Below are 27,024 nucleotides of genomic sequence, written 5' to 3' on the forward strand. Positions count from 1 at the left end.
ACGTCGGCCATCGAGTAGTCTATGGCCGACGTGGAAGGAAAAGAGTGCCCCCATGGCACAGGCGCGCCTGCGGATCGGTGGGCCCCGATCGCGGGCCAGGCCACCTTGGGGGCATCCCATGGGGCCAGATTGCCCCGCGCCCCCCTGCCCCCCCCCAGGACCCCGGAGCCCGCTCGCGCCGCCAGTCCCACCGGTAAGGGTGGTGGTTTGATTCATGCCAGCGGGACAGGCATTACAGCAGCGCGACTTCGGACCATCGCAGGCCGGAGAATTGCTGGGGGGGGGCCTGCCAACCGGCGCGGCGCGATTCCCGCCCCCGCCGAATCTCCAGTGCTGGAAACTTTGGGAGACGGCGAGGGCGGGATTCACGCCGGCCCCCGGCGATTCTCCGACCCGGCGGGTGGTCGGAGAGTCCAGCCCCATGTGTCCAATCCTGGAAAGAGAAAAGCATTAACCTGTATTTAAACCCCTCAGCATCTTTAGCTGCAAGCCATCCACTAATTTCTCTTAGGGGCTGTGATCTGAGGAGTTGGCACCGCATGGTGGAGAATCTAGCCTGGTGTTTCATTCCGTTGAAAGATCATTGGCCTGAAAGGTGAACTCTGTCTCTCTCTCCCCGGATACTGCCTGACCTGCTGTGTATTTGCAGCTTTTTCTATTTTTATTTCAGATTGAGCATCCATAGTGCTGTTTTAGTATTAGAGAAGGTGGGATGTTGGTTCAGCCTTATGCAAATGAGTGGAAGAGGAACTTGTGTTGAATATGAATGACTATACAAGCTGTTTGAGTTGAAAGCAAAAGTGGAAACAATTGAAGGCATTTTGGCCAGCGTGATGCGTCTCAAATGTATCTCAACATATATACCATTCTAGGAACTGTACCGGTCAGAACCTCCGATGGGGAGAGGGGGGATGGAGAGCTTCATGAACAGGCTATGTTTCCCAAGGGTTCAAGAGGAGCTGGTAGAGGGGCTGGGGGCACCGATAGAGTTGGAGGAGCTAGTCAGGGGGATCGGGCAAATGCAGTCAGGTAAGGCGCCGGGGCCGGACGGGTTCCCGGTGGAATTTTATAAAAAGTATGCGGATCTGGTGGGCCCCCTGTTGGTGCGAGCCTTCAATGAGGCATGGGAGGGGGGGGCTTTGCCCCCGACGATGTCGCGGGCACTGATCTTTCTGATCCTGAAGCGGGATAAGGACCCCTTGCAGTGTGGATCATACAGGCCTATCTCGCTCCTCAATGTTGACGCTAAGTTGCTGGCGAAGATCCTGGCCACCAGGATAGAGGACTGTGTGCCAGGGGTGATACATGAGGATCAGACAGGATTTGTCAAGGGACGGCAGCTCAACACGAATGTGCGGAGACTACTAAATGTTATTATGATGCCGGCAGTGGAGGGGGAGGCTGAGATAGTGGTGGCGCTGGATGCGGAGAAAGCATTTGATAGAGTTGAGTGGGGGTACCTGTGGGAGGTGCTGGAGCGGTTCGGATTCGGGGAGGGATTCATCAAATGGGTGAGGCTGCTCTACGCGGCTCCGATGGCAAGTGTAGTTACCAATGGAAGGAGATCGGAGTACTTTAGGCTCTACCGTGGGACCAGGCAGGGGTGCCCCCTGTCCCCCTTGCTCTTTGCACTGACGATTGAACCTTTGGCTATGGCGTTGAGGGAGTCAGGGAGATGGAGGGGTCTGGTTCGGGGTGGGGAGGAACATCGTGTATCGCTGTATGCGGACGACCTGCTGTTGTATGTGGCGGATCCAGAGGGTGGAATGCCGGGGGTGATGGAGCTGTTAGCGGAATTTGGGGGCTTCTCGGGCTATAAGTTAAATTTAGGCAAGAGTGAGGTATTTGTAGTACACCCGGGTGATCAGGAGGAGGGAATCAGGAGACTCCCATTTAAGAGGGCAGTGAAGAGTTTCAGATACCTGGGGGTGCAGGTGGCCAGGAGTTGGGGGACTCTCCATAAGCTTAATTTTACCAGGCTGGTGGAGCAGATGGAGGAGGAATTTAAAAGGTGGGACATGGTGCCGCTATCGTTGGCGGGTAGAGTGCAGTCCGTCAAAATGACGGTTCTCCCGAGGTTCTTGTTCCTTTTTCAGTGTTTGCCCATCTTTATCCCTAGGGCCTTTTTTAGAAGGGTGACTAGCAGCATCATGAGCTTTGTTTGGGCGCATGGGACCCCGAGGGTGAAGAGGGCCTTCTTGGAGCGGGGTAGAGATGGTGGGGGGCTGGCGTTACCCAATCTCTCGGGGTATTATTGGGCGGCCAATGTGTCGATGGTGCGCAAGTGGGTAATGGAGGGGGAGGGGGCAGCATGGAAACGGATGGAGAGGGCGTCCTGTGGAGATACAAGCCTGGGGGCCCTGGTAACGGCGCCGTGGCCGCTCCCTCCTACGAGGTATACCACGAGTCCGGTGGTGGCGGCTACCCTTAAGATTTGGGGTCAGTGGAGGCGACATAGGGGAGAAGTGGGGGGCTCAATGGAGGCTCCATTAAGGGGGAACCATAGGTTCGTCCCGGGGAACATTGATGGGGGATTTCAGGGTTGGCACAGAGCGGGCATCAGACAGCTGAGGGACCTGTTTATTGATGGGAGGTTTGCGAGCCTGGGGGAGTTGGAGGAGAAATTTGGGCTCCCCCCAGGGAATATGTTCAGGTATCTGCAGGTAAAGGCATTTGCTAGGCGGCAGGTGGAGGGATTCCCTTCGCTTCCTGCGAGGGGGGTGAGCGACAGGGTGCTTTCAGGGGTCTGGGTCGGGGAGGGGAAGATATCCGATATCTACAAGGTTATGCAGGAGGCGGAGGAGGCGTCAGTAGAGGAGCTGAAAGCTAAGTGGGAGGGGGAACTGGGGGAACAGATCGAAGACGGGACATGGGCTGATGCTCTGGAGAGGGTTAATTCTTCCTCCTCGTGTGCGCGGCTTAGCCTCATCCAATTCAAGATGCTGCATAGGGCCCACATGACTGGGACGAGGATGAGTAGGTTCTTTGGGGGTGAGGACAGGTGTGTCAGGTGCTCGGGGAGTCCAGCGAACCATGCCCATATGTTCTGGGCATGCCCGGCACTGGAGGAGTTCTGGAAGGGGGTGGCGAGGACGGTGTCGAGGGTGGTGGGATCCAGGGTCAAGCCAGGATGGGGACTCGCGATGTTTGGGGTTGGGGTGGAGCCGGGAGTGCAGGAGGCGAAAGAGACCGGTGTGCTGGCCTTTGCGTCCCTAGTAGCCCGGCGAAGGATCTTGCTACAATGGAAGGATGCGAGGCCCCCAAGCGTGGAGACCTGGATCAATGACATGGCTGGTTTCATTAAGCTAGAGAAGGTCAAATTCGCCCTGAGAGGGTCGGTACAAGGGTTCTTTAGGCGGTGGCAGCCTTTTCTCGACTTTCTGGCTCAACGGTAGGGTACAGGGACAGTAGCAGCAGCAACCCGGGGGGGGGGGGGAGGGAAAAGGGGAGGGAAAAGGGGGGGGGGCGACAATGACTATGTTTGTTTATTTAATTTTAATATATTTTTAAGTTCTTTTGTTGTTCATTGGGGTTGGGGGGTGGGGGGATGTGATACATGCGCCGATACGGTCTGGGGGTGTCACAGTTATTATGGGTTATTTTGTTGCATTTCATTGTTTGTCATGTTTTATATTTTCTGTAAAAAATTCCAATAAAAATTATATTAAAAAAAAAACATATATACCATTCTTGGATAGTAGCAATCCAGGAATCAACCATCACTTGTATAACAAAAAGTAGGTGCATTTATTGATACAATAAAAGAGGTGAATGAGCATTTGTTCAAGAACAGGATTGAGGCTCCATTAGATAAAAAAAGTAAATAAACAAATGCTCCTGAGGAAAAACAAGTGACACTTCTTGAGAACATGGGAACAGCATCTATGAAGTGATTAGGTATTCTTGTGATTTCCCGGTTGGTCTATCCGAAAGTGGATGCCAAAACTGATCTGATAAACTCACTTGAACCTTTTGCATCCACTTTAAGAGAGGCGGGCTTGGAAACCAAACACCGTCTTCCAGTAAGTAACATGGGGAAAGTGTTTAGAAGCAGGAATATCTTCAAATTTAAAGGGTTACCAAAATTAAACATTCCAACCGTCTGTTACAGGAAATTGGTCTGATTTCCAACACGAAGTCCATCTCTCTTTGCCTCCCTATCATGCTCTCTGAAGATGCTCCAGATTTAAAATGCACTTCAACGTAATTAGTTCCCCTTACAGTCTGTGCACCTCTTGCGGAAAGGCAAGGAAATTCTCCAAGCGGATTCCTTGTGGATTTGAAAAGGGAGCCTCATTTTCACAACTGGATCACCTGAAAAAAAAATATGTTCTATTTGAGCTGTGAATCAGACTTGTGAAGCGACACCTTGTGGTCAATGACAAGCTAAATGGAGCAAATGTCCATGTGGCCATTGCAAAATGGCAACGGGCTCTCTGTAGTTAATAATACCAACACCGCTTTTTCAGAGGATGAATCCACAGCACCTCCTTGTGGTCAGCAGCAGATTTAAGTGACGAACTGGAAAAATACATCCTTGAAACTCACTCAGGGCTTCAGCTCACATTGATTTCCAATCTGGGGAGTAGATATCAAAGCACTATGAGTAGATTAGAGGAGTTTAAAATAGTCCATTCTGGAAATGGGCTACTCTCTCCGTGGCTTTCCACCTAGTTAATAGGCCGAACCTTGTTCGATTGGCTATTTGACATTGTATGCAGCTTGAAACACTTTCTATTGCTACACTCTGGCAGCTTATACCGCAGGAGCAATGAGAGAAGAAGTTAGAGCAGGACAAGTGTCTAATCACTAATTTTGTCAAAGGTTTATGAGCAGGCATCCAATGGTTTTCTGATTCGTACTTTGCTGCAGTTAATTTAACAAGTCACGGAACGCTTTGAGGAGCTGGATCACCGCATGAGGCGGAAAAACCTGCAGATCTTGGGCCTTGCAGAGGGGCTGGAGGGATCGGACCTGACAGCCTATGTGGCTGTAATGCTGAATTCGCTAGTGGGGGCCGGATCTCTCCATCTGCCCTTGGAGCTGGAGGGAGCGCACAGGGTGCTGGCCAGGAGGCCCAAGGAAGATGAACCCCCGCGTGCGGTGCTGGTGAGGTTCCACCGGTTCAGTGATTGGGAGTGCGTGCTGCGCTGGGCCAAGAAGGTGAAGAGCAGAAATTGGGAGAATGGGGTAGTGCGGGTCTACCAGGACTGGAGTGCGGAGGTGGCTAAGCGGCGGTCCGGATTTAATCGGACGAAAGAGGTGCTTTATAGAAAAAAGATAAAGTTCGGAATGTTGCCGCCCGCGCGCCTGTGGGTAACCTATTTGGATCGGCACCATTATTTCGATTCCCCGGAGGAGGCGTGGGCCTTCGTGCGGACGGAGAAACTGGACTTGAACTAGGGGTTGGGGGTTGCGAGGTCGGCTGTAAGATATTAGTGCTGGATTCTGCTGTTGCTGTGTTCTCTTTTTCTTCTGTTGTTTTCTTCTTGTTTAGTACTTTTGCAATTTTGATATGGTTATTTACGGAGGGGTTGTTCTGCTATGTTTTTGTTTTTGTGCTGTGGGACATTGTTTGGGCTGTGTATCTTGAGGGGAGGGTCGGGGGGTATGTTGTATTCTATGCCGGAGTGGGGGTATGGAGTGGGGCTGATATTTGGGAGCTGCGTCAGAAGGGTGTGGTGGGGCAGTGCGAAAGCGCGGGCTTTCCTCTGGTTTCCCGTGCTGCGGGGCTGGGGGGTGGAGATGGTGACGGGGGAGGCGGGGCCTTAACTGGTTCTTCCCCGCGCTGGAGCGATGCCAGGAGGAGGGATAGATTGGGGGATGACCCCACTTCGGGAGGGGTCGGGCTATTGGCGGGAGTTTCCGGGGTCAGCAGAAGTTAGCTGACCCACGGAAGTACAATGGAGGACGGTTCGCGGCTGGGAGGGTTCCTAGCCTGGGGGGGAAGGGAGGGGTAGGGTTGCTGCTGGTAGGGTCAAGAAGGAGCTGGTGGGGGCTGGGGGGACAGAGGTGAGGGGTTGTCGCTATGGGGACGGGGTCGAGCAGGGGGTGCTGGCCTGGGGCGGGCAGTCGACGGGCTATGGCTAGTCGACGGGGGAGGGGGGCGGGACGCCCTCTGATCCGGTTGGTCACCTGGAATGTGAGAGGGTTGAATGGGCCGGTAAAGCGATCGAGGGTACTGGCTCAACTGAAGGGGCTAAAGGCGGATGTGGCAATGCTTCAGGAGACCCACCTGAGGGTGGCGGACCAGGTCCGCCTGAGGAAGGGATGGGTGGGGCAGGTTTTCCACTCGGGGTTGGATGTGAGGAACCGGGGAGTGGCGATTCTGGTGGGGAAAAATGTGTCGTTTGAGGCATCGGAGGTGGTGGCGGATAAGGGGGGTAGGTATGTGATGGTTAGGGGCAGGCTACAAGGAGAGAAGGTGGTACTGGCTAGTGTGTATGCCCCAAATTGGGACGATGCGGGCTTTATGAGGCGCATGTTGGGACGGATCCCGGATCTGGAGGCGGGAGGTCTGATCATAGGGGGGGACTTTAATACGGTGTTGGATCCTTCACTGGATCGGTCCAGCTCTAGGACGGGTAGGAGGCCGGCGGCGGCCAAGGTACTGAGAGGGTTTATGGGTCAGATGGGTGGAGTGGATCCATGGAGGTTTGTGAGGCCGAGGGCACGCGAGTACTCTTTCTTCTCCCACGTACATAGGGTCTACTTTCGGATAGATTTCTTCGTGGTGAGTAGGGGACTGATTCCGAGAGTGGAGGAGGCCGAGTATTCGGCCATTGCAATCTCCGACCACGCTCCGCATTGGATAGAGTTGGAGATGGGAGAGGTGCGAGACCAACGTCCGTTGTGGCGGTTGGATGTGGGGTTGTTGGCGGAGGAGGAGGTGTGTAGGAGGGTCCGGGCAAGTATTGAGGGGTACCTTGAGGTGAATGATACGGGGGAGGTTCAGGTGGGGATGGACTGGGAAGCCCTGAAGGCAGTAATTCGTGGGGAGCTGATATCCATCCGGGCACACAGGGAGAGGAGCGAGAGGAGTGAGAGGGATAGACTGGTGGGAAAGATGCTGGAGGTGGACAGGAGGTATGCAGAGGCACCAGAGGAGGGACTGTTGGGGGAGAGGCGCAGCCTACAGGCTAAATTTGATTTGCTGACCACTAGAAAGGCGGAGGCACAGTGGAGGAAGGCACAAGGGGCAGTGTACGAACATGGTGAAAAGGCGAGTAGGATGCTGGCTCATCAGCTGCGTAAGCGGGATGCGGCTAAGGAGATTGCTGGAGTGAGAGATAAGAGTGGGAATGTGGTGCGGAAGGGGGTAGAGGTGAATGAGGTCTTCAAGGATTTTTACGGGGAACTGTACCGGTCGGAGCCAACGGGGGAGAGGAGGGGAATGGAGAGGTTTCTGGACGGGCTTTCTTTCCCGAAGGTGCAGGAGGAGAAGGTGGAGGGGTTGGGTGCGCCGATTGAGCTGAGGAGCTAGTTAAGGGGATCGGGCAGATGCAGTCAGGGAAGGCACCGGGGCCGGATGGGTTCCCGGTGGAATTTATAAAAAGTTTGTGGATCTAGTGGGCCCCTTGCTGGTGCGAACACTCAATGAGCGTGGGAGGGGGGGACTTTGCCCCCGACGATGTCACGGGCGCTGATCTCGTTTATTTTAAAGAAGGACAAGGACCCCCAGCAGTGTGGTTCATACAGGCCCATATCTCTCCTCAACGTGGACGCTAAGGTGCTGGCAAAAATCCTGGCCACCAGGATAGAGGACTGTGTGCCAGGGGTTGTGCACGAGGACCAGACAGGTTTTGTGAAGGGAAGGCAGCTGAACACGAATGTGCGAGATTGCTGAATGTCATTATGATGCCGGCGATTGAGGGGGAGGCAGAGATAGTGGTGGCACTGGATGCGGAGAAGGCCTTCGATAGAGTGGAGTGGGGGGTACCTATGGGAGGTGTTGGGGAGGTTTGGATTTGGTGAAGGGTTTATTAGATGGGTGAGGCTGCTATATGAGGCCCCGATGGCGTGCGTGGCCACGAATAGGAGGAGGTCGGAGTACTTCCGGCTTTACCGAGGGACCAGGCAGGGTTTCCCCCTGTCCCCCTTGTTGTTTGCACTGGCAATCGAGCCGCTGGCGATGGCATTGAGAGATTCAGAGAGGTGGAGAGGCTTGGTGCGAGGTGGAGAGGAACATAGGGTGTTGTTGTATGCCGACGACCTGTTACTGTATGTGGCGGACCCGGTGGGAGGGATGCCGGGAGTGATGGAGTTACTAGCCGAGTTTGGGACCTTCTCAGGTTATAAATTAAACTTAGGCAAGAGCGAGGTGTTTGTGGTGCACCCTGGAGACCAGGAGGAAGGAATTGGTAGGCTCCCGCTTAGGCGGGCAGGGGAGAGCTTTAGGTACCTGGGGGTGCAAGTGGCCAGGGACTGGGGGACTCTCCACAAGCATAACTTTACCAGGCTGGTAGATCAGATGGAGGAGGAGTTCAGGAGGTGGGACATGCTGCCATTGTCGTTGGCGGGGAGGGTGCAGTCCGTCAAAATGTCAGTGCTTCCGAGGTTCTTATTCCTTTTTCAGTGCCTGCCCATATTTATCCCCAGGGCCTTCTTTAGGAGAGTGACTAGCAGTATTCTGAGTTTTGTGTGGGCACATGGGACTCCGAGAGTGAGGAGGGTGTTCCTGGAGCGAGGAAGGGATGGAGGTGGGCTGGCACTGCCCAACCTTCTGGGGTACTATTGGGCAGCCAATGTGTCAATGGTGCGTAAATGGGTGATGGAGGGGGGAGGGGCGGCGTGGAAAAGAATGGAGATGGCGTCATGTAGAGGTACGAGCCTGGGTGCCATGGTAACGGCACCGTTGCCGCTCTCCCCTAAGAGGTTTACCACGAGCCCGGTGGTGGCGGCGACCCTAAGAATCTGGGAACAATGGAGACGGCATCGGGGGGAAACAGGGGGCTCGATGGAGGCTCCACTGGGTGGCAATCATCGGTTCATCCCGGGGAACACGGATGGGGGATTCAGGGGGTGGCAAAGGGCGGGCATCAGCAAATTGAGGGACCTGTTTATTGGCGGGAGGTTTGCGGGCCTGGGGGAACTGGAAGATAAATTTGGCCTTCCCCAGGGGAACATGTTCAGATACCTGCAGGTAAAGGCGTTTGCTAGGCGACAGGTAGAGGGATTCCCTTTGCTGCCCTCGCAGGGGACGATGGACAGAGTGCTTTCGGGGGTGTGGGTAGGAGAGGGGAAGGTGTCTGACATCTATAAGGTAATGCAGGAGGTGGAGGAGTCGTCAGTGGAGGAGCTGAAGGCTAAATGAGAGGAGGAACTCGGGGAGCAGATAGAGGACGGGACTTGGGCGGATGCCTTGGAGAGAGTCAATTCTTCCTCCTCATGTGCGAGGCTTAGTCTCATCCAATTTAAGGTGCTGCACCGGGCCCACATGTCCGGGACTAGGATGAGTAGGTTCTTCGGGGGTGCGGACAGGTGCACCAGATGTTCGGGGAGTCCTGTGAACCACGCCCATATGTTCTGGGCATGCCCAGCACTGGAAGAATTCTGGAAGGGGGTGGCGGGGACGGTGTCGAGGGTGGTTGGGTCCAGGGTCAAACCAGGGTGGGGACTCGCGATTTTTGGAGTTGCGGTAGAGCCGGGAGTGCAGGAGGCGAAAGAGGCCGGTGTCCTGGCCTTTGCGTCCCTAGTAGCCCGTCGAAGGATTCTGTTACAATGGAAGGATGCAAGGCCCCCAAGTGTGGAGACCTGGATCAGTGACATGGCGGGATTTATAAAATTGGAAAAGGTCAAATTTGCCCTGAGAGGATCAATACAAGGGTTCTATAAACGATGGCAGCCTTTTCTGGACTTCCTGGCTCAGAGATAGGTAACTGGGTCAATAGCAGCAGCAACCCGGGGGGGGGGCGCGCATTATTGTAGTGTTTATTCTGTAACTTTATAGTGTGTTAATTTGCGTTGTTGTTAAAATGCTGGGTTGTTCATGGGGATGGGGCGAATGTATATGATTGTTGATATTATTGTTATTTTCGGTATTTTACTAAGGTGCGTCAATGTTGTATAAAATCAGAATTTCTCAATAAAAATTATTTTTAAAAAAAAATTTAACAAGTCACTCATCTTTCCGTCAGAAAGGTGGAGTGGAAAAAATGCATCAATCAAAGAAACGCCACCATAGGTGCGGCCCTCGCCTACCACTGCACGATTGCAACTTCAGAAGTGAACACGACAGTCATTATAATTAACGCGTCCTATCCACATCACACACAGACGTTTTACAAAAAGCCTTTCAGAACTGAAAATGTTGGTAAGTTAGTAACCATGGGTACTGTAACACCGCATTACACAGACCACACCTGTCTACCGTGCACATAATTACTATAATCTTGTGATGTCTCTGTCGTGGTAACCATCTCTCCCTTCTGGCACACGTAAATACCAATTCAAGGGAGTAGGCGTGCGCTTCTGTCCCGCTTCCCAATCTATAAAACAAAGAACTTAATGTGTACGCCCTCACAAATGCAGGGCATTTACAGGCAACGATGTTCTTTTGAATTGTGGCCATTGTTCTAGAAAATGCCGGTGCCAATCTGCTCACGGCAAGCTCCTATAGCAGCAGTGAAATAAATTAGAACTTATTGTGGGGTGAATGTTAGCCAGGGTACTAGAGAGGACACAGTGTTTTTCAAATAGTGCTATATGATCTTTTACATGCACCTGAGAATGTAGATGGGACTGTTGTCTAATATGTCATCTGAAAGATAGCAGCTCCAACAATCGGAATGCCCTCAGAACTGCACTGACCTGTCAATCCAGAATTCTTTTGCATTTATGTATCTGGAGTGAGATGCTAACCCACAACTTTCTGATTCAGATGCAGGGGTGCCACCCACTCAACCACATGCGATTTCTATGGGTTAAGCAATCTGTGATTTGTTACTGAGCTCTCAAATTATAAGTGGGAGAAGTGTTCAGAGATATATAAAGTTTGGGGGCACAGGCAGAAGGTCTGGCTGACGGGTTTGATGTCCCTTTCTCAGATGGCCAATTCCTCAGTGGCTAACTCAGACTTTCATTCATATTCCAAGCTGTAAAACCAGCCTGACACTTTCTCTGGGCCACACTTCTAGTGCCGACAGGTTCTGTACACCTGCAGGCATACATTGTGTCAGGTTCTCCCAAGGTGGGTGATGAGACCATCAATTCACGCAACACGTAGTTAGAAGCGAACAGTGGTTTTAATCGTCTTACAACAGAGCCTGCCTGTGACGAGATGAACTCTAGATGAACTGGCAGGCAGGCTCACAACAGCAACCTTTATACTTCTGGTTAGGGGGACGAGCCATGGGCGGAGCCAAGTACAAGCTCCTCATCTCCCCCTATGGGTAGAGCCGCGGAACTACACATGATCTGATACAAGGTACAGGCTCAACACATGTTGTACAATACAGTGTGGATTATTAGTGTTTATAATTCACCACATTCACCCCCTGTGAAAAAAATCAAGTCCGGCGGGGGTGATGGCTTACAAATTGAGTCTGTCCGGTGGTCGAGTTGTCCGTTGTGATCGGCGGAGCACCGGGGTTGCAGCCTCTTCTGGTGGCTGGACGATCACGGTTGGTTGGGGTACAATGGCGGACTCCGGGGGTGATTCTGTCCGAGCTCCGTACCCATCTGGTTCGACTGGAGACTGGGGGGCTGGAAGCTTGTGGGCGTGGGACATGTGTAGCGACCCGGTAGGTGCGGGGGCGTGGGACGCGACGAGTTGGGTGGGGTGTTGTGTGAGGGGTACCTCGGCGGTGGTAGTGGTGGGATTCGATCCTACCGGCGCTAGGTCCCGGAGGGATACAGTGTCCTGACGGCCGTCAGGGTACTCTATGAAGGCGTATTGGGGGTTTGAGTGGAGTAGGAGCACTCTTTCTACGAGTGGGTCAGATTTGTGTACCCTGACGTGCTTCCAGAGGAGTACCGGGCCCGGTGTCTTCAACCATACTGGGAGCGAGGCCCCCGTGGTAATGCCCCTGGAAAAAACAAAGAGCCGCACATGAGGGGTCTGGTTGGTGGCGGTACATAGGAGGGACCTAATAGTGTGGAGCGCGTTGGGGAGGACTTCCTGCCAATGGGAAACCGGGAGATTCCTGGACCGGAGGGTCAGTAGGACGGTCGTCCAGACTGTCACATTCTCCCTCTCCACCTGCCCGTTCCCCCTGGGGTTATAGTTGGTAGTCCTGCTCGAGGCGATGCCCTTGTCGAGCAGGTACTGACGCAGCTCGTCGCTCATGAAGGACGAACCCCGGTCGCTGTGTACGTAGCTGGGGAAACCGAACAGGGTGAAGATACTATGCAGGGCCCTAATGACTGTGTGGGAAGTCATATCGGGGCATGGGATAGCAAAACGGAAGCGAGAGAACTCATCGATGACATTCAGGAAGTACACATTCCTATTAGTCGAGGGGAGTGGCCCTTTGAAATCGATAGCGAGGTGTTCAAAGGGCCGAGAAGCCTTGACCATGTGGGCCCTGTCTACTCTATAGAAGTGCGGTTTGTACTCCGCACAGATTGGGCAATCCCTGGTGATGGCTTTACCTCCTCAGTGGAGAAAGGTAGATTTCGGGCTTTGACGTAGTGGGCGAGCCGGGTGACCAGAGGTCATTGTGGATAGTTTTCAGGCGGTCGCTCTGCATGCTGGCGCACGTGCCACGGGACAGGGCATCTGGGGGCTCGTTGAGCTTCCCCGGTCAATGCATGAGATCGTATTTGTAGGTGGAGAGTTCGATCCTCCACATCAGGATTTTATCATTTTTAATTTTGCCCCTTTGCGAGGTGTCAAACATGAAGGCAACCGATCTTTGGTCGGTGATGAGGGTGAACCTTCTACCTGCGAGGTAGTGCCTCCAGTGACGTACAGCCTCCACAATGGCTTGTGCTTCCTTTTCGACCGAGGAGTGCCGAAGTTCTGAAGCGGAGAGGGTTCGGGAGAAAAATGCGACTGGTTTCCCTGCCTGATTCAATGTGGCTGCAAGAGCGACCTCTGAGGCATCGCTCTCAACCTGAAAAGGGACGGATGCATCCACCGCCCGCATGGCCGCTTTGGCAATGTCCTCCTTGATGCAGTTGAAGGCCTGGCGAGCCTCAGCCGACAGGGGGAAAGTGTGGCCTTAAATAGTGGGCGGGCTTTGTCTGCATATTGAGGGACCCACTGGGTATAGTATGAAAAGAATCCCAGGCACCGTTCAAGGGCCCTGGGACAATGAGGGAGAGGGAGTTCTAAGAGTGGGGGCATACGGTCCGGGTCGGGGCCCAGGACTCCGTTTTCCACGACATAGCCGAGGATGACTAGCCTGGTCGTGCGGAAAATGCATTTCTCCATGTTGTAAGTGAGGTTGAGTTTCTGAGCCGTCTGGAGAAATCGATAGAGGTTGGAATCGTGGTCCTGCTGGTCATAGCCGCAGATGGTGACGTTATCCAAGTACGGAAACGTGGCCCACAGCCCGTACTGGTCCACCATTCGGTCCATTGCTCGTTGGAACACCGAGATCCCGTTCGTGACGCCAATGGGAACCCGGAGGAAATGGAAGAGGCGGCCATCGGCCTCGAATGCCGTGTAGTGGCGGTCCTCCAGGCGGATTGGGAGCTGGTGGTATGCAGACTTCAGATCCACCGTGGAGAAAATACGATACTGGGCGATCTGATTCACCATGTCTGCAATCCTGGGGAGGGAGTACGCATCGAGGAGCGTAAACCGATTAATGGTCTGACTATAGTCCACGACCATGCGGATTTTTCCCCGGTCTTGACGACCACCACCTGAGCTCTCCAGGGGTTGTTACTGGCCTCTATGATCCCCTCACGTAGGAGCCTCCGGACCTCAGTTCTGATAAACACCCTGTCCTGCAGGCTGTACCGCCTGCTGCGAGTGGCTATGGGTTTGCTGTCCGGAGTGAGATTGGCAAAGAGTGGAGGGGGGGAGATTCACCGCGTGGCTAGGCTGCAGATGGTGAGTGGGGGTAGGGGTCCACCGAAGCTGAGGGTGAGACTTTTGAGGTTTCACTGGAAGTCGAGTCCCAGTAAAAGTGGGGCACAGAGTTCGGGCAGGACGTATAGTTGAAAATTAGAGTAGCTAGCGCCTTGGATCGTTAGGGTCACAACGGTGCGCCCTTGGAGGTGAACAGAGTGGGAGCCCAAAGCGAGGGAGATAGTTTGCCATGCAGGAAAAACAGGGAGCGAAGAGCGTCTTACCAGATCTGGGTGTACGAAGCTCTCGGTGCTCCCGGAATCGAAGAGACACGGTGTACTCTACCCGTTGATTTCAACGGTCATCATGGAGTTGTGGAGGTGTTTCGGACGTGACTGCTCCAACGTGACCGCGCTGAGTTGTGGGTAGTCGGCGGCTCGATCAGCTGTGCTGGAGTGGCCCCGTGATGAATGCCCGCTGAGGTCGCAGTCTTCGATCTGAGTTGCCGAGGATGGAGCCCAAGATGGCCGCCCCCGTGGATCGCATGTGGTGGGCAGCGAGGAAGATGGCGTCCAAGGTGGCGGCCCCATGAGTCGCACGTGGCCGGCCGCATGGTGGGGGTTTGCCAAGATGACGGTCCCCATGGGTCGCACGTGGTGGGTGGGGGCGGAGTCGGAGTACAGGGCCAGAGCGTTATGGGGCCTGCGGGCCTGCCAATTCTTCGCCAGACATACTCTGGCATAGTGTCCTTTGCGACCGCGGCTGCTGCTGGTCGCGTTACGGGCCGGGCAGTGCTGCCGCGGGTGCTGGGGCTGACCACAAAAGTGGCAGGCCGGAGTAGCATAGTGGCTGGGTGGCAGCGCGGCGCAGGCCTGGGGTAGTCGCTGGTCGGGGGCCCATGACGGGGTCGCGGAGTCCGCGGGGAATGAGGTGAGGCTGCGGAACGAGACCTCCATAGTAGTGGCAAGTTCTACAGTGTCTTCTAAGTTTTGGGGCCCCTTCTCAAGCAACCGCTGGCGCACGTATTTGGATCTGAGGCCTGCAACAAATACGGGGCAGCACGGTAGCATGGTGGTTAGCATAAATGCTTCACAGCTCCAGGGTCCCAGGTTCGATTCCCGGCTGGGTCACTGTCTGTGCGGAGTCTGCACGTCCTCCCCGTGTGTGCGTGGGTTTCCTCCGGGTACTCCGGTTTCCTCCCACAGTCCAAAGATGTGCGGGTTATGTGGATTGGCCATGCTAAATTGCCCGTAGTGTCCTAAAAAGTAAGGTTAAGGGGGGGTGGGTTGTTGGGTTACGGGTATGGGGTGGATACGTGGGTTTGAGTGGGGTGATCATTGCTCGGCACAACATCGAGGGCCGAAGGGCCTGTTCTGTGCTGTACTGTTCTATGTTCTATGTTCTAAATACATCGCGGACAGCGAGTTCCCTATGTTCTGCAGCATTTACAGCTTGGTAATTACAGTCCCGGAATAAGGTTTTTAAGACTCTTAGGAATTCTTCTAGCGATTTCGTGGGGTGCTGGCTGCGAGTCGCAAAAACGTGGCGCGCGTAGACCTCATTTTTTTTTTTTATAAATTTAGATTACCCAATTATTTTTTCCAATTAAGGGGCAATTTAGCATGACCAATCCACCTACTCTGCACATTTTTTTTTTGGGTTGTGGGGGCGAAACCCACGCAGACACGGGGAGAATGTTCAAACTCCACACGGACAGTGACCCGGAGCCGGGATCGAACCTGGGACCTCAGCGCCGTGAGGCGGTTGTGCTAACCACTAGGCCACCGTGCTGCCCTCACGTGTAGACCTCATTGACGGGCCTCACGTACATTCTGTCGAGCAGGGCCAGGGCCTCTGTATATGAGCCGGTACAATTAAGTTGAGTAGATATATGATGGCTCACCCTTGCGTGCAGTAGACTGAGTTTCTGCCCCATAGTTTCTGTAGTGCTTGCTTCAGCCAGGTAGGCCTTAAAACATCGGAGCTAGTGTGAAAAGATTTCTTTCGCCTCTGCATCCTGTGGGTCTAGTTCCAGTCGTTCAGGTTTGAGGGCTGATTCCATGGTCATTCCTTACTGTTTCTTAAGATGATTAAATTGATGAGACCATCAATTCACGCGACACGTGGTTAGAAGCGAACAGTGGTTTTAATCGTCTAACAACAGAGCCTGCCTGTGATGAGATGAACTCTTGATGAACTGGCAGGCAGGCTCACAACAGCAACCTTTATACTTCTGGTTAGGGGGAGGAGCCATGGGCAGAGCCATGGGCGGAGCCAAGGGTGGAGCCCAGTACAAGCTTCTCATCTCCCCCTATGGGTAGAGCCGCGCAACTACACATGATCTGATACAAGGTACAGGCTCAACACATGTTGTACAATACAGTGTGGATTATTAGTGTTTATAATTCAACACAGTGGGATCAGTATTGACAATATCGCCCTGCCAATTCTACCTCAGGTTAGGCTGCAAGAAAGGCAACACTAGCTTAAACAGGCCAGAGGCCCATTACAAAGGGGAACTGTTCAAATTCCCACCATATGTGTCCACCTGTTCTGAATGAACCTCAAATCTGCCAAAATGCAAATTTTCAGAGTTACTCTGTTTGCTGAATGATTATATTCTAATTGCCTCTTAGCATTACAAGAGATCAAACTTCTAAAATTAAGCAAACAAAATTAAACAAATTACAAGTGCAGCCTTGGGCTGATGTCCTTTGACCTATCCCTATAAGCCTGGTCGTCGCTGTGAGCTCAGAATTGGTCTTTATGGACACGATTTAACCACCGTGTAGCATTCAGCGTGGATCTGGGCTCAGCAAGTAAATAGCGGGAAAGGCCAAAATCGAGATTCACCCGGTCCACTCCCGATGGCGAGTTCCCGATCTCGCCCAAAGATGGGTAGATTATCATTAACCCTAATTTTTATTCATTTCAATCTCTTAGCAAGATTGTAGTTGAACGCAGCGGCCTCCCGGGGAATAACTCAATGCCCCAGCGAGACATTACGCGGGCATTGTTTAGTATTCCTTTTTTTAAATGTGAAGCTGACATGATGGTTTGTGAGGGGAAGTGAGGAGGTGAGTAGCCATTTCCATTTTCTGGCATGCAGCTCAAGGGCACCGGAGCTGCTGCCCCAGTACTCGGTGGGGGGGAGGGTTATGTTTGGTCAGGGGGCTGAAGCATTCTAGATTGGGGTTGCCCCTGGACCAGCAGAGTGTGCGGCTTTGCATCTGTGAGGCCTTCAAGCCATCTTTAAATATTGTGGAGACCCATAACACAGGTAACCACAGCTGCAGCCTCTCTGTCCTACCAAACACCTCAATGACTGAGCCCTGCTGTGGCTTCTATCCCGAAATTCAATATTACTCCCTTTGACTGTGAGAAGCCACTAGCTTCACAGCAGAAGGCTATTCACTTCACACTCCTCAACTCTCAAGTGCCTACTGCAGGGTACACGTGCCATGCCTCAGAGGATGATTAGTGCATTGCACGTCAAGCAAACTTTGATACCATGGAGGCAGCTGCCAACTATCAAACAGAGCTGGGCTTCAGCACTAGGGAACCTCTCGCAACCAAATAGTACATGTGTGGATCAGGGGAGGCTACCTGAGCACAGTCTCCCTAATGTTTCTGCCAGAGATCTGGGGTCTAGGAGCTCCTAATGTGGCTGGTGTGTGTGTGCAGAGCAAGGTTTGCCAGCTTGATGGATGGCTCTCTGAGAGAAGGTGCGAAATGTAATGGTGGGGGAGGCTTGGGGGATTTGAGGGTCCTGGGAAGGAAGCCCGAACTGATTATTGTTCCATTTCCTTCTCCAAATGTTTGCTGGTGTCAATCCCGCAGTGGCTGCCTTCACGTTACTGGTGGCAGCCAAGGCGGCCAGGCGCCAGAGAAGGCAGCAGCGACAACACCGGCCGGAGGCAGCACCCCATGTGCAGGAGGTCACCACACACCCTGAAGACCCGGCCGTCAATCAGGCTGAGGGAGGACTCAGAAGGGGAGGCTAGTGATGGCCCGAGGTGTACAGTGTCCTTGGTCATTCAATGAGCTGACAGACTGCATGTGCCGTGGAAGACTTCATCTGAGGAGAGAGAGACAGTGCGGCATCTGTGCCACATCCTTGTGAACTTGGTGCCCCATTAAGGAGGAGGATACACACTCCCAGTGGCCGTGAAGGTCACCGCAGCCCTCAACTTTTATGCCATCAGTTCATTCCATAGCTCAAACTGGGTCATGTGTGGCATTTCTACAACCCACAGGCGCATCCGGGATGTTCTGTATGCCCAGGCAGCAGACTTTATCACCTTTGAGCTGGACCAGGCCCACTAAGATGCCTGGGTTGCAGGATGTTCCACCATCACCAGAATGGCCCAGGTCCAGGTGGCTATCAATGGCACGCATGTTGCCTTGTGCGCACCGGGGCATCAGGGAGTACCCTTTATTTTATTTTTTTTAAATAATTTTTATTGAAAGAGTTTTTCCATACAAACATTTACCCCTACTAGTTTTTAAATTATTTACAACACGATCCCTCTAGGCGAATATCCCTCCCTCGCCCGCCCTCTCGCGCGCACCAGTCCTCCCCCCCCCCCCCCCCAAGCAACAACTTAACAAACAAGGCAGCCTACAGTTTCAGACATGAGCAGCGAGCAGACTTGCCCGCGTTACAGTCGTGCATGTCCCCCCACGACCATTGCTGCCCCCACTCCCCTCCCTCCCCTCCCCCCCCCCCCCCCGGGTTGCTGCTGCCACGACCCCGAACGTCTATCTCTGATCTAAAAAGTCAAGGAAAGGTTGCCACCGCCTGGAGAATCCCTGTACCGACCCTCTCAGGGCAAATTTGATCCTTTCCAGCTGAATATAGCTAGCCATATCGTTAATCCAAGTTTCAACGCTTGGAGGCCTCGCGTCCTTCCATTGAATTAATATCCTTCGTCGAGCCACTAGGGACGCAAAGGCCAGTATTCCGGCCTCCCTAGCCTCCTGTACCCCCGGTTCTACCCCGACCCCAAAGATCGCAAGCCCCCATCCTGGTTTGACCCTGGACCCCACCACCTTCGACACCGTCCTTGCCACCCCCTTCCAGAACCCTTCCAGCACCGGACATGCCCAGAACATATGCACATGGTTCGCTGGGCTTCCCAGACATCTGACACACCTGTCCTCACCCCCAAAGAACCGGCTCATCCTTGTCCCCGTCATGTGAGCTCTATGCAGCACCTTAAATTGAATGAGGCTCAGCCTCGCACACGAGGAGGAAGAATTGACCTTCTCCAGTGCATCCGCCCACGTCCCGTCTTCTATCTGCTCTCCCAGCTCCCCTTCCCACTTGGCTTTCAGCTCCTCCCCTGATGCTTCTTCCGCCTCCTGCATTATCTTGTAGATGTCTGATATCTTCCCCCCTCCGACCCAGACCCCCGAGAGCACCCTATCACTCGCCCCCTTACTGGGGAGCAGGGGGAACCCCTCCACCTGCCGCCTAGCAAATGCCTTCACTTGTAAATATCTGAACATGTTTCCCGGGGGGAGCTCAAACTTCTCCTCCAGCCCTCCCAGGCTCGCAAACCTCCCCTCTATAAACAGGTCCTTCAGCTGCCGTATGCCCACCCTGTACCAGCTCTGAAATCCCCCGTCGAGGTTCCCCGGGATGAATCTATGGTTCCCTCTTATTGGCGCCGCCAACAGACCTCCCATTTCCCCCCTGTGTCGCCTCCACTGCCCCCATATCTTGAGGGTGGCCGCCACCACCGGGCTCGTGGTGTACCTCGTGGGGGGGAGCGGCCATGGTGCCGTTACTAGGGCCCCCAGGCTTGTGTTGCCACAGGACGCCCTCTCCGTTCGTTTCCAAGCTGCCCCCTCCCCTTCCATCATCCACTTGCGCACCATTGACACATTTGCCGCCCAGTATACCCCGAGAGATTGGGTAGTGCCAGCCCTCCACTGTCCCTACTCCGCTCCAAAAAGACCCTCCTCACCCTTGGGGTGCCGTGCGCCCACACGTAGCTCATGATGCTACTCGTCACCTTTTTGAAGAAGGCCCTAGGGGGGAAGATGGGCAAGCACTGAAATAAAAACAGGAACCTTGGGAGGACCGTCATTTTGATTGACTGCACCCTCCCCGCCAGCGACAGCGGTACCATGTCCCACCTCTTAAATTCCTCCTCCATCTGTTCCACCAGCCTGGAAAAGTTCAACTTGTGGAGGGTCCCCCAGTTCCTTGCCACCTGCACCCCTAAGTACCTAAAGCTCTTTCCTGCTCGCTTGAAGGGGAGTCTCCCAATACCCTCTCCCTGGTTCCCCTGGTGTATCACAAAAACCTCGCTTTTGCCCAAATTTAGTTTGTACCCCGAAAAGTCCCCAAACTCTGCTAATAGTTCCATTATCTCCGGCATTCCCCCTTCTGGGTCTGCCACGTACAGCAGTAGATCATCCGCATACAGCGATACTCGATGTTCCTCCCCTCCCCTAGTCAGTCCTCTCCACCCCCCTGAACCCCTCAGTGCCATCGCCAACGGTTCAATCGCCAGTGCGAAAAGTAGGGGGGATAGGGGACATCCCTGCCTGGTCCCTCGGTGGAGCCCGAAATACTCCGACCTCCTCCCGTTTGTCACTACACTCGCCGTCGGGGCCGAGTAGAGCAACTTCACCCACTTAATAAACCCTTCCCCAAACCCAAACCGTTCCAACGTCTCCCACAGGTACTCCCACTCCACCCTATCGAATGCCTTCTCCGCGTCCAGCGCTACCACTATCTCAGCCTCCCCCTCCACTGCCGGCATCATAATTACATTCAGCAATCTCCGCACGTTCGTGTTGAGCTGCCGCCCCTTCACGAACCCCGTCTGGTCCTCATCGATTACCCCTGGCACACAATCCTCTATTCTAGCTGCCAGGATCTTTGCCAGCAACTTGGCATCCACGTTCAGAAGCAAGATAGGCCTATAGGACCCGCACTGTACTGGGTCTTTATCCCGCTTCAATATCAGGGAGATCAGAGCCTGCGACATTGTCGGGGGCAGAACCCCCCCCTCTCGAGCCTCATTAAAGGCTCGTACCAGTACCGGTCCCACCAAGTCCACATTTTTCTTGTAGAATTCCACCGGGAACCCATCTGGCCCCGGCGCCTTCCCCGCTTGCATCTGACCTATTCCCTTGACTAGCTCCTCTAGCCCTATTGGCGCCCCCAGCCCTTCTACCAGTCCCTCCTGGACCCTTGGGAACCTCAATTTGTTTAGGAAGTCCTCCATTCCCCCTCTCCTCGTCGGCGGCTCAGACCGATACAACTCCTTGTAAAAATCCCTGAAGACCCCATTCACTTCTTGCCCCTTCTGCACTACCTTCCCGCCCCTCTCCTTCACTCCCCCAATCTCCCTAGCCGCATCTCGTTTGCGAAGCTGGTGTGCCAGCATCCTGCTCGCCTTTTCCCCATACTCATAGACCGCGCCCTGTGCCCTTCTCCACTGCGTCTCTGCCTTCCTGGTGGTCAGCAGGTCGAACTTGACCTGCAGGCTGCGCCGTTCTCCCAGCAGCCCCTCCTCTGGTGCCTCCGCATATCTCCTATCCACTTCCAATAGCTCCCCCACCAGCCTCTCCCTCTCCTGCCTCTCCTTTCTTTCTCTGTGTGCCCTTATGGAGATCAGCTCTCCCCTGATCACTGCCTTCAGGGCCTCCCAGACCATCCCCACCTGCACCTCACCCGTGTCATTCAAGTCCAGATAGCTCTCAATGCACTTCCGGACCCTTTTACACACCTCGTCGTCCGCTAACAGCCCCACATCCAGCCGCCACAGCGGGCGCTGGTCCCGCGCCTCCCCCATTTCCACATCCACCCAATGTGGTGCATGATCAGAGATCGCAATGGCCGAGTACTCAGCTTCCCGTACCCTCGGGATCAGCCCCCTGCTCAACACGAAGAAATCGATCCTGGAGTACACTCTATGGACGTGGGAGAAAAAGGAATACTCCCTCGCCCTCGGCCTACCAAACCTCCATGGGTCTACTCCTCCCATCTGCTCCACGTACCCCCTCAGCACTTCTGCCGCTGCCGGCCTCCTATTGGTCCTTGAGCTCGATCTGTCTAGCCCGGGGTCCAGCACTGTGTTAAAGTCCCCCCCCATGATCAAGCCCCCTGCCTCCAGTCCCGGAATGAGGCCCAATAGGCGCCTCATAAAACCCGCGTCATCCCAGTTCGGGGCATATACGTTGACCATCACCACTTTCTCCCCCTGCAGCTTACCCTTCACCATCACATACCTACCCTCCTTATCTGCCACCACCTCCTCCGCCACGAACGACACCCTCTTTCCCACCAGAATCGCCACACCCCGGTTCTTTGCGTCCAATCCAGAGTGGAACACCTGTCCCACCCACCCCCTTCTCAGGCGAACCTGGTCCACTACCTTCAAATGGGTCTCCTGTAACATTGCTACATCAGCCTTCAGTCCCTTCAGGTGTGAGAATACCCTTGATCTCTTGACCGGCCCATTCAGCCCCCTCACGTTCCAAGTGATCAGCCGGGTCGCGGGACGATCCGCCCCCTTCCCCTGCCGATTAGCCATGTCCTGTTCCCTGCTCGCCCCGGGTCGACCCTCCCCTTCTGACCCGCTCCCCATGGCGATGGCCCCCTCCCCCCACCTCTCCAGTCCTCCACTTCCCGTTTCTGGTCTTTCCAGCAGCAACCCGGTGTCCCTCCCTAACCCCCCTCTCCCCCCCCCCCCTCCCCCCTAACCCCCCTCTTCCCCCCCCCCCCCCCCCCCCCCCCCCCCAGGCTAGGACCCCTCCTAGCCGCGATGTACCCTCCATCGTACTCCCGTAAGTCAGCTGGTTTACGCTGACCCGGCTGCTCCTGCCACACTCCAACTCCCCCCGGCTCGGGGGGAGGGCCTCCCCCCCCTTGCCACTCCTCCCTGGCCCCGCTCCAACGCGGGAAAGGTCGCCATTGCTAGCCACGCCCCGCACTCCTCCCCTCCCCCCTCCTCTGCCCCGCGCGCGGGAAAACAGAGGAAAGCCCGCGCTTTCGCCCTGCCACACCCCACCCCGCCATCTTCAGTTCCACCCCCGTCCTCGTCCATGCCTGTAAAGAACCCCCCCTAGGAGCCCATATCCCCGATCTGCTCTCCCCCCCGTCCCGCCTCCCCAACTTAACATTATAAATAACAGATAGATAACAAATAACAATGTACTTAACAGTCGCCCTCTACCAAACAGTATAAATAACCATAAATAACCATGAATAACCACAATAACAATAGCTAAGGGAAGTTGGCAAAGGGGGGAAAAAACATCAGAAGAAAAACCCAAAGCAAGAGTTCAAGATCCAAACAAGGAAAGAAGAAAAAAAAAGGAAACCGTTCCAATAAGAGTTGCCCAGTTCCGACCCAGCCGAGAAAAAAAAAACCGCTTGTTCAGCTGAAAGTACCCGAGCGGCTACGGCCGCCAAGTATCCCCTGGGTCTAATTCGAGTCCAGTTTCTCTTCCTGTACAAAGGCCCACGCCTCCTCTGGGGACTCAAAATAGTGGTGTTGGTTCCTGTAGGTGACCCACAAGCGCGCTGGCTGCAGCATTCCGAACCTGATCCGTTTTGCATGTAGCACCGCCTTCGTCCGGTTGTACCGGGCCCGCCGCTTAGCCACCTCCGCACTCCAGTCCTGGTAGACCCTCACCGTCGAATTCTCCCACTTACTGCTCCTTTCCCTCTTGGCCCACTCCAGCACTCTCTCACGATCGCTGAGTCGCTGGAACCGCACCAGCACCGCCCTCGGGGGCTCATTTGCTCTTGGCTTCCTAGCCATGACCCTGTAGGCCTCTTCCAGCTCCAGGGGCGAAGGGACGGCCCCTGCCCCCATCAGGGAGCTCAGCATTTCTGCTACGTATCCCGGGAGGTCTGACCCCTCCAGGCCTTCTGCCAGGCCCAAGATCCTCAGGTTCTTCCGCCTCATTCGGGTATCCAGCTCCTCAAAACGGCTCTGCCATTTCAGGTGGAGTGCCTCGTGCACCTCTACCTTTCCCACGAGGACCGTGGCCTCCTCCTCCCTCACAGTCATCTCCTGCTGCAGCTCCCGAATCGACGCCTCTTGGGTCGCCTGGGCTCCCATCAGCCTGGTGGTCGTCGCATTCATTGACTCCAAGAGCTCCATTTTCAGCTCCGTAAAGAAGTGCAGGAGAGCGGCCTGCTGCTCCTCCGCCCATTTCCTCCATTCCTCGGGTGCGCCACCGGCCGCCATTTTGGTCTTCTTCCCCCGCTTTTTTGGGGAGCTGCTGTTGCTTTTTTTACCACCCCACTCCGGGTACCGACCATAAAGTTGGTCTGGTTCTCCTCAGGGAGCCTTCCCCCACCGGGATTTGTCCTTACAGCGCCGTTGGGGCCCTCCAATCGGCCCGAAAACACCTTTGTAGCAGGAGCCGCCAAACGTGCGACTTAGCTGGTCATAGCCGCAACCGGAAGTCCACCAGAGTCGGGGGTACCCTTTATTAACAGGAAGGGCACTCCATGGCATTCACTTCCTGAATGTTCAGATTGTGTGTGACCACCGCCTCTGTATCATGCATTTGTGTGTCCGCAACCCAGGGACTATGCTGGACAGCTACATCCTGGGACACTTGGAGATCCCCAGTGTCAGGACCATTCCAGGATGATTAGTTGGCTCGTGAGGAATACCTGCTGAGGTCATGGCTGAGACCAAGACGGAGATCCAATATAATGAGACCAATATTGCTAGACGTGCTATCATTGAGTGGTGCATCGGACAGCTGAAAATGCGGTTTTAATGCCTGGACTGATCTGGTGGTGCACTACACCCCCCAGAAGGTCTCCCACTTTGTGATGGTCTGCTGTGCCCTCCACAATCTGTCACAGCAGTGGGGCAACATGTGGAGAAGGAGGAGGAGAGACATGAGGCCTCATCTGAGGAGGACGACGAGGCTGACCAGGAGGGGCTGGAGGATTGGCCAGAAGGGGATGTGGTGGATGGAGGACAGGCAATGGCAAGGGTCCAACATGCCAGGATAACCAGAGAGGCCCTTGTTATCTCCAGGTTCTCAGAGGCCAAGGCTGTAACCGTCAGCTCAACCGCCCCACCATTTCCCTCCCATCTTGCCACTTCTCTCGCTCCCCCATTTCCCCCACATCTCACCTCCCCCAATCCACCCCTCCCCTTATTTTCTCCCTCCAGCCCAATGTCGCCCTCTCCCCCATTTTCCCCCCTCCGCTCCAATACAGGCCTGCTATGAAGATTAAGGTGACAGAAGTTACACATGTATCAGGTGTTACATGTTTCAATAGTGAACATTTTACATTTACATTCCCCCTAGCTACAGATCCTCCAATGCCCACTTATTGCTCCTCACTCTTCTTGATCTTTCATGGCCTAGTACTTTGCCTAGGTATGCCCCCAGTGTTAACATGTACTAGATGCTGTGGTTATGAAGAGGCAAGACTTCAGCTCCTTTTTCACCAACACACCTTTAATGGTTCAAATTCACTTTGCACAGAATTCTACAGATCATCACAAGCTCCAGAGTCCACCTGAAGCCCCTTTACATATAAGTGTCAATCATTGAACACTTAACATAAATGAGACAATCATTAAACACTTAACATAAATGAGACAACTAATTGCAATGTCTCTTAACCCATTACTTAACACCCAGGATGCATATCAGAGGCAGAGGCAGCCTGCTGCTTTCCGCGCCATGTGGCCTTCCTTTGGAGGGCAGGGAGCTGGAGGGCTCCTACCGACTTACTAGTTTCATTGGCGTTGCGGTACAACCCTGTTCTGCCCGTTGCCGTTGAGGTGTACCAGTGTCAGGGAGGGGGGAATTGGAAGAACTGGAGACTGCCATTGTCTCCTTGATGGCAGACACGGGTTGGCCTCCAGTGCCTCCTCCTCGACGGTGCCTGCAGGGCCCTGGGGAACTCCATGGGACGGAGAGGCACCTGGAGTGAGCTTCAGAGGCCCCCGAGTCATCTGCCTCTGCCAGCTTTAGTCACATGGTGTTGACGGCCTCTGCGACGCTCCTCAGTGACTGGACCCTGCTCTGCAGTGCCTCAGCAACATCCACCTGCATCTGGGACACGTCCCACAATGACTGGGTCATGATGTCAAGGATCTCAGCCATATGCGTCACAGACTGAGCCATGGCTTGGACACCACCACTCTAGACATGGGCACTGTGCTCCAGGCTTTCCACTGCAGTCGCCACCCTAGCAGTGTTGGCCTCAGTGTCACACACTGTTGGCACTATCTCCTGCACCTGAAGCATTTGGGACTCCTCCTATAGACTATGCAGTCACTGGAATTTCATTGGCATCCCCTCCTGATTGTCACTGCTGTGTCCTAGCATCATTATCAGCTCTGGGAAAACCTTGTCCAGAAGCGCGGCATCTGACTTGTACCCAGCTGTGTCCTGGGATCTAGCAGACCTCCGACTCCCTTGGATGGTCCTACCTCCACCTGATGTGAATCAACGACTGTGCTGTGTTCATCAGGTTGTGCCCCAGAGGTCTGTCTACTAATGTCGCCCACTGAGGTGTGTGTCTCTGTGCTGGTGGAAGGTCGGGGTGACATCTGTGATGCCTTGATGGTGGTCTCCACGGAACTCTCCTCTGAGGTGGTCTCTTGGTGGCGGGGGTCGGGAGGGAACGACACCGATGGCCCGACCTCATCACATGGTGATCCTGTGAGACAATGGGCATGTGGTCAGTGAGAGGGAAGGATATTTTGTCTGAGATGAACAACTCACTTGAGACAGGTCATCTGAGTGAAGGGGCAGTTGACTCTCACCTCTATGGGGCAGGCCAACCTCGCTGTCAGCGACTGTTCTCTCTTCGGTCAACCCCACGATTTCCAGGGCCGGTTCCTCATAGTGGGTGAGGACTCGAATCTTGATCAGGGGGATCTATAGCAGGTGGTGTGTGTGGGCACCGCATGTGGATATGAAGGGGTTATGCTGGTAGGTTCCAGAAGACGCTGAGGAGCCAGCACAAAGATCGGAGGTGGAGAGGGTATGAGGTGTCAGCCAGTGATTTATGCGGAGGGAGGAGTTTGGGAATTTGGGGGTTGGCAGGC

General features: G+C 54.4%; 1 protein-coding gene across 1 annotated transcript in view; it reads left to right on the forward strand.

Moving 5' to 3' along the window:
- mpl (MPL proto-oncogene, thrombopoietin receptor) overlaps positions 1–27,024 on the forward strand; it is a 72,946-nt gene that overhangs the window by 24,837 nt on the left and 21,085 nt on the right. Inside the window, exon 7 of the mRNA XM_038793960.1 lies at positions 10,137–10,312. Coding sequence (XP_038649888.1) covers positions 10,137–10,312 — 176 coding nt within the window. The remainder of the gene's footprint in view (positions 1–10,136; positions 10,313–27,024) is intronic.

The sequence above is a fragment of the Scyliorhinus canicula genome, chromosome 4 (genome assembly GCF_902713615.1).
Source record: "Scyliorhinus canicula chromosome 4, sScyCan1.1, whole genome shotgun sequence".
In the NCBI taxonomy this organism is placed as follows: domain Eukaryota; kingdom Metazoa; phylum Chordata; class Chondrichthyes; order Carcharhiniformes; family Scyliorhinidae; genus Scyliorhinus; species Scyliorhinus canicula.